The 7,300-nt window shown below is 45.9% G+C and overlaps 1 protein-coding gene across 3 annotated transcripts in view; it reads right to left on the reverse strand.

Annotated features, from left to right (window-relative positions):
• Positions 1 to 1,943: 1,943 nt before the first annotated feature.
• Positions 1,944 to 7,300, reverse strand: part of MICU1 (mitochondrial calcium uptake 1) — a 184,461-nt gene continuing 179,104 nt past the window's right edge. For all 3 annotated transcript variants that reach the window (XM_006835876.1, XM_006835875.1, XM_006835877.1), the window contains 2 exons: positions 6,945 to 7,034; positions 1,944 to 2,385 (listed from right to left, as the gene is read on the reverse strand). In XM_006835876.1, coding sequence (XP_006835939.1) covers positions 2,225 to 2,385; positions 6,945 to 7,034 — 251 coding nt within the window. In that variant the 3' untranslated portion in view covers positions 1,944 to 2,224. The remainder of the gene's footprint in view (positions 2,386 to 6,944; positions 7,035 to 7,300) is intronic.

The raw sequence follows: 7,300 nt of genomic DNA on the forward strand, positions 1-7,300 counted from the left end.
GATTTGTTCCCTCTTTTGGGTTACTGCATCCATAGGTGTAGGTCAAGTTCATCAAATTTATACAATGTATTTTTTAAATTAGGAAATATTTTAGAAGTAAAGGAAATATGCTGCTGTTGTTAAGTGCCCAGGAGGTCTTTTTAAGGCTGGAACATTTGTAGAGGAGAAGGGCATTCCATTAGATAGATGAAACATCCTTGTGCATTCCAAATGCTCCCAGCCCACCCTCCACTCAGTCTACTATATCACCTTGTCCAAGGCCTGCCTTGGGGGACCATGGCCTCTTTTGGCTTGTACCTCTTATCTGACCCATTTACCTTGTTAGGCCAAAGTTGTGAGGTCAGTCCACCTTCTTGAGCCCCTGGGTTTCACCGTGTAGCTACCTTGTCACATGCACCAAAGTCACTCAATAGATTTCTTCTTGTAGCTCACAAAGGATGTGCATGAAACTTCCCTTTCAGGCTGAAGAAAGAACAGGAGGAGCATGGAAAAGAGTAATTTTGGGATTCTGCAACCAATTTAAGAGCAGCTTTCATTTTGCCAAAGCCTCAGACCTGGGGCAATGAGCAAGCAAAGTGTATGATTGGATATGAGGAACACGCAAGATAGGGAAGGTGGAAAAGAGATGATACACAATCTAATCTGCTCCCAGAAAGGATGTTGCAAGTGAGGTTCTTAAGTTGCCCTGGAGAAAATGATGGGGTTGGTAGTTTTGTAGAGCCCCAAGCTTTTGTTCTCTTCAGAGAGACAAGCACATCCCACCAACAATCAGAGTCAGTGACTCCTCTGGGACACTGGGTTTTGTAGTGTTGGTTCTATTACATCAGCCTCTAGACACTGCTGTGCCAGGGGGAGTCTGCAGCTCTGGAGTAGAGCCGAAGCTGAGGCTTTTGGATCTGGAAGGAACCTTAGAGTCCATTAAGCGGAACCCTATCTGTCATTTTACAGCAGGAAGTGACTTGCTTCAGGCTACGGTGAGTTCGTGGTCAAGTTCTGGCAGAGTTAGTAACCAGGACTTGGGTCCATCACACATCAGCTGCTCTGGTTCTTAATCCCTAGGCCACCATGCTGGACGATTCCTCATGTCCTCCACTGCCCCATCTTGGTTCCTTAGTTCCTCATGGGACAGGAGTGATCAATGACTCTGCTACTTGTCCCAGGATGAAATGCTAACCAAGTAGAGCTGGGACAATGCCCCCACTGCCCTCCCACTGCCCTCTCTGTTTATGCCTTTCATCAGGGGAACCCACACGTTAGTAGTAGGAAAACGGGGTTTCTGCTGGCAGAATCTCAAGCCCAGTGGGGAAGTCGAATGAGAAGGGCCCCAGGGGGTCCTAAAATAAAGGAGACAGGAGCCATTGAGGGGGTGTGGGTATTGCCAATTGGTATAATTAAAGTGATATTTTCCAAGTATTTCAGACAGCGACAGCGGGCAGACGGGCTCTGAGCCAGGCCTCAGCCTCATAGGCGCGTTCCCAGATGGGCTGACACTTGCAGGCAACAGGGGCTCAATCACTGGTGCTCAGTAAGTACAGAGTCGTGATGGACTTCTCTCAGGGGGCCTGGGAGCAAAAGGAGGGGATGGAGAGGGATGGAGAGAGCCCCAAAACAGCAGCTGCATATTCTGAAACCGCTCAGTTCCCACTGTGCACATCACCTATCTGGAGCAGGCCTCTGAGCCACCCTGGGAATGACACAGATTCCTGCTCTGGCCCAGACTCCCCACAGCGCAGGGTGCCCGGGTCACCCTCATTACCATTTATTATTGGTGGACTTCTGTCAGCCAGAGATTTTTCCAATTTGGGGTTTAAAAACACCAACAGAAGGAAAAACAAAGAATGTTCTTGTTCATATAAATCTACAGCACAAATGCTTTGAGAACTGGCGGTTTCCCAGGATGGCAGGTGTGTGATGGTTCTCTGTGTTCTTTCTCCATGAGGTGCTGAATGGTAATGCTCCTGCAGGTGCCAAGAGGCTAAGCTTTAGGACTTGCTCATGTTTCTCGAGATAAGCACATCTATGGGATGACCACAGAGCAGAATCGGGGCCCTGGCAGAACACGGGATAGGGGAGGGTGTTGAAGAGAAGCTGCAGGACTCTGGAGGTCATTCCCAGGGGGAGGAGCACTGCTCCAGAAGCAGCAGCTGGAAGGGCTGTGCTGAGGCTCTGCTCCAGGGGATCCAGGGTGCTCTGGGTGGAGGAGATGCCCTCCGGCAGTTCTGGGTTACTGTTTGGGCAAAGCGAAATCCCAGGCGGCTTCTTGTGCACATTTCCACATGGCCTGCATGAGGCGAGTAAAGCCCATGTCTTTGGGCTTCTCTAGGCCTCTCATCAGCCGTTGCTTCATGATGGAGACAAATTCCTTATTACTCAACTCCCCGTTGCCTAGAGGAAGAAACAAGCATCAAAGGGATGAGCAGAGTCTTTGGAACAAAGCCATCAAGAAAGCCCCAGTGTTTGCATGCTGGGTCCAAAACTTCGGGACTCTGACAACCAAACTTAATTCTCTTGGCTTAAAATGAACTGATTTGCCCCTTGATGTTTCTGCCTATAACTCAGTGACAGTGTGTGCAGTGCGACAACTGAATGAGAATATATTATATGCCAGGTCCCGGGTGTATCTGGTGTTGAGAATAAAGAGATAAACAAGACCTTGTTCTTGACCTTGAAATATGCACTCTGGAGAGAAAAATAAATGATTTTAGCAATCAGCTAAGTGTTCTAATGGGGGAAGCAGAGACTGCTGGGGACACAGGGGTGTAAGTTCAGGTCAGTAAAGGCTTCCTGGAGGTGATTTCTGAGATGAATCCTAAAGGAAGAGCAGGGATTGGCCGAAGGAAGGGGAGCGGGATGGAGAAGGCATTCCAGGTGATGGCAGTAGCACAAGCAAAGATACAGGCAGGAAGTTATCTACCTGGCTGCTGGGGGACTAAGGAGTCAGATAAGATGGGACACTCGTAGGTGGGGGTATGGCAAGGAAACAGAAGAGGTAGACAGGAAACAGGTCCCCAGGAATCTTGTATTCACCCTTGTTGTTGTTAAGTGTCGTTGAGTCGATTCCGACTCTTAGCTACCTTGTCTAAGGTTTCTGAGGAACAACTGGTAGGTTTGAACCGCTGACCTTGAAGTTCAAACAGACTTTTTGGTCCAGTGCAAGGGCTTGTATTTTATCTTCTAGGCAGTGGAGCACCAGGAAAAACCCAGAAGCAGAGGAGTAAGATGTAGCCAATTTCCAGTTTAGGCCGATTTCTCTGGATGGGTATATGTGGATCAGGAGTATCAAAACTAGGGTACAGAAGGCAGGTAAGAGGTTGTGTGAGAGACAGTTCAGGTGAGAGATAGTGAGAGGTGTTCCTGGTGAAAATAGAATCAACATCTGGCTTCCTACATTCAGCCCATTTCACCACACCTCCATGCCACCCCTTCAGTGTAGACTTTTGAGACTAGAGGAGACTTGGAGAACATCTGGCTTAACCAGATGTCATTTCAAGCCCGTGAAACAGCAGTCAGTCACCCAGTGACCAGAAAGCTCTGGAGTAAATTGTTGTTGTTAGGTGCCGTCGAGTCAGTTCTGACTCATAGCGACCCTGTATAGTGTTTCCAAGGAGCAGCTGTTGGGTTTGAACCACCAACCTTACGGTTCACATTCCAGTGCTGATCCTACAGTGCCACACCAGGAATCCTAGGAGTAAACATGTGCTGATTGAAACAATGGCAGTGGCATGGTGATCAGGAAACTAACCCACAGACCTTTACTAATGAATGGATCAGTCTGGAAGGAACCTGGAAGGAGGGAATAAGTGGCTTACTTCTGAAGCCAGTACGTGGAAACCAAACCTGACCCATGCTCTCTACATGAGGAGCCTCAGAGACAGAATACCTCACAGTAAGACTGGAAAAACCAAACCAGACCTGCCTTGGCTTACTTATATAAAGCACAAAAACAGGTCAGGGGAAGGATGTGGCTGGGAGGCAGCTTCAGGGGACTTGGTGGTCCTAGTGATGGTTCTGGATGCTGCTGCTACTGCTTACATAGGCATGTTCTGTTTTTAAAAACCTCATCAAGGTTTTGTACCAAAACGGGGGGAGTAAATCTTATAGTCCAGAAACAGAGGACCCTAGGACCATCAAGGGAGAAGAGCACAGGTAGAATGAGGGACCCTATCCAGAGAAGCAGTGACACCAGAGACGGAGGCAGAGATGGGGACATGGAGAGAGAGCAGCTGAGGACTCAAGACTTATGGAAAGAGAGGGACTGGGTGCTGGCAGCCAGGTGGCAGGCTTGCAGAATGTGCCCTTTGGTTGTTTAAATTACTATGTATTCCTGAATGTTTTTGTATACATCTCCCTATACCCCCTCAAAAAAAATCAGAGGGAATGAAAGCAAATACTGTCAAATGATGATGCATGGAGGAGATTGTAGTCACTGCAATGAAACAATGGTGTAAAGCCGATGTTCTCCCATGTAAACTATCACTCATTTCACAATAAAAACTTTAAAACAAAACAAAACAAAATCTTATGGATTACAACAGAAAAAAAGAAAATCCATCAAGGTGCACAAGTACGATATTTGCACTTTTCTGTTTGCATATTATACTTCAATATAAAAAGTTAAAAATTAGCCTGGTCTAGCTGAAAAATGTAAATGATCAATAAAATCAATCAAGAATGTAATGAAGAGAACAGAGAGGTCCGAACAGGAAGTCTGAGACTTTAAATAAAAAGATATTTCAATTGGGGAATAAAACGGAGGTCATTTCACTCAGATGCCAATGGAACTGGCTTTCTACTTCCCTACCAGCTACTCCTTGGAAACCCTATTTAGGGCCACTGTTGAGTCAGAACCAACTCAACGGCACAAGAAAAACAAGGAGAGTCGCTGATTACTGTGAATTATGTTAGCAAGGAACCAGAAATGTGGCTGTGTGTCATTTATGAGTGCAACACCACCGCTCTATGAATAACAAATCTGTCTGAACGTTGGAATTCTTGGTCCTCTGGCGTTTTGACTTGTAGAAATAATATTGGCTTTTTATTGAATGTACTTCGTTTTTCTCTAGATTAATAAGCCCTAAGTATGGGGAGTGATTTTTCTAAGGTGAATCATGTAGATTTCGACAGATCTTAGAAAATCAAATATCCTTCTCGGGTCTTCCTAGAAGAGGGGATTGGGAAGGCTGATTGCTCTGGTTCCCATATTTACTTTACAGACCATAGGTTGGTGTTTCAGTAGAGACACAGCTTCCAAAAATCAGAATAAATGTTTCTTTGTGTTTTGAAAAAGTTAAAACCAGGCAGGAGTTATTAGAAGGAGCTCTGGTAGCGTAGTGGTTTCGAATTGGGCTGCTAACCTCAAGGTCAGAGGTTCAATACTACCAGCTGTTCCGAAAGAGAAAGATGAGGCTTTCTGCTCCTGTAAAGATTTAAAGCCTTGGAAACCCTGTACAGGGTCGCTATGAGTCGGAACCAACTCCATGGCACACTACCACCACCACCAGAAGTTGTTAGAGTGAAAGGAATTCTGGAGAAAGGGTGTATCTGTCGAGTGATATGCTTCTGCGATGTTGGAAAGGCTTTTGACTCGGCTGTCCAATGTGGTGGCCTCTGAAATAAGGCTACACAGACCTGAGGAATTGAGTTGTTCATTACATTACATTTGGACTAATTTAAATGTCAATAGCCACATGTGACTAATGGTATTTGATAGGACAGGGCGGCTCTAGACAAGCACTCCCCTTACCTGAGGATGAGGGCATCTCCTTGGTCTGGCCTTAGGGTTTCCTTTGAGTCAGACCTTGGTTTGTGGGGTGCAGGATGGAGATTTAACTGAAGCATTCATGAACACTTTCATTAATGGGCAAGGGACTACCTGAGGTTCTATGGGAAATCTAATGGTGATCAAGATTGGTAACTACCCTTACAATTTAGAAGGAAAGTGACATCATATTCAGAGACGGAATGTAATGTGCACTAACAGAAGCATCTGGACCAAGTTAAGGATGAAAAGGCCAGAATGAGTCATTATGCCGAAGGTTATAAGCTATTTATTCAACTCCCTTAGCCCAGCTACCTGATGAATCCTGGCAATGTAGTCATATAGTATACAGAGAGGCAGTATGGCCTTTGATTTCCTGAGAAAATGACTCAACCTTTCTCTCTGAGACTCGGCTTCCTCACCTGGAAAATGCAGTTAGTAATAATAGGGCCATCAGAGGATTAAAAAAGCAGTTTAGCACAGTGCCCGGCTCACAGTTAAGCACTGAAAACAAAGTGAGCCTCCACTGTTAATACTGGTGTTATTACTGTAGCAGCCAACACAGCTGAGGAATGTGTGCCAGAGCAAACCCAGGATCTCTTACGTGGGTTAAACTATGGAGCAGCCAGGCCACAGACACAACAGTGCACTGTGTGGGGCTGGAATGCTGAGCAGATGGACTTGGAGTGAAATGTGTCCAGGGAGGTGGGGAAGTGAGTACCAACTTCTTCTTAAGTAACAGTCAAATATTTAAGCGCACAGGACTGGTGTGGCGCTGCAGGTTAATGTGCTCAACTGCAAGGTAGGCTTGAACTGCAAGGTTCAACAACAACAACACAGGATCTTCAAAAAAGGAAATAGAAATATTAGACCTAGCTGGGTGCTTAGTAGACTTGTTGTTAAGTGCCGTCAAGTCAGTTCCAACCCACAGTGATCCCAATAGGGTTACCAAGAAGCAGTGGGTGAGTTTGAACTGCTGACCTTGTGGGTCAAACCAACCTTGCAGTCCAGCACATTAACTCACATTGTACATTGGGACTCCTTTAAGATTCTATGGCCATAGATTAATTTAGGCTTACAGGCAAATATGAAGAACAAGAAGAAATGGAAAACACAATCTAGACCCAGGGGTTCTAACTCTGAGATTGTGCTCAGCTCTCCCTGCTGCCCTGATGGCCCCACTCACCGTCACAATCAAAAAGTGCAAACACCACGTCGCACACGTGGTCTGAGAGCTCCACCTTAGCCACCGTCCTGGCCACTTGCTGCATGGTCACTGGAAGAAGAAAGAGATGCCACGTCAGCACAGCAGAGGGACTTTTACTTTGCTTTCTCTGGGTGGGGAAAAACTGCCCACCTATAATCAAAGTTCTCAGCTGTACATCAGTCATAATACTTAAGAAAATGAGAATTTAGTTTTTTTTATCTCTAACCCCCTTTTCCTTTTCATCTCAGGCTCTAGTCTCATGCTGCTATACTTTAGAAAGAATGAGGGTCAGTCAAGAAGTATTGTTGCTCGGGTTCCAGTTCATATATGCATCA

The sequence above is a fragment of the Chrysochloris asiatica genome, unplaced genomic scaffold (genome assembly GCF_000296735.1).
Source record: "Chrysochloris asiatica unplaced genomic scaffold, ChrAsi1.0 scaffold00020, whole genome shotgun sequence".
NCBI classification, from domain to species: Eukaryota; Metazoa; Chordata; class Mammalia; order Afrosoricida; family Chrysochloridae; genus Chrysochloris; species Chrysochloris asiatica.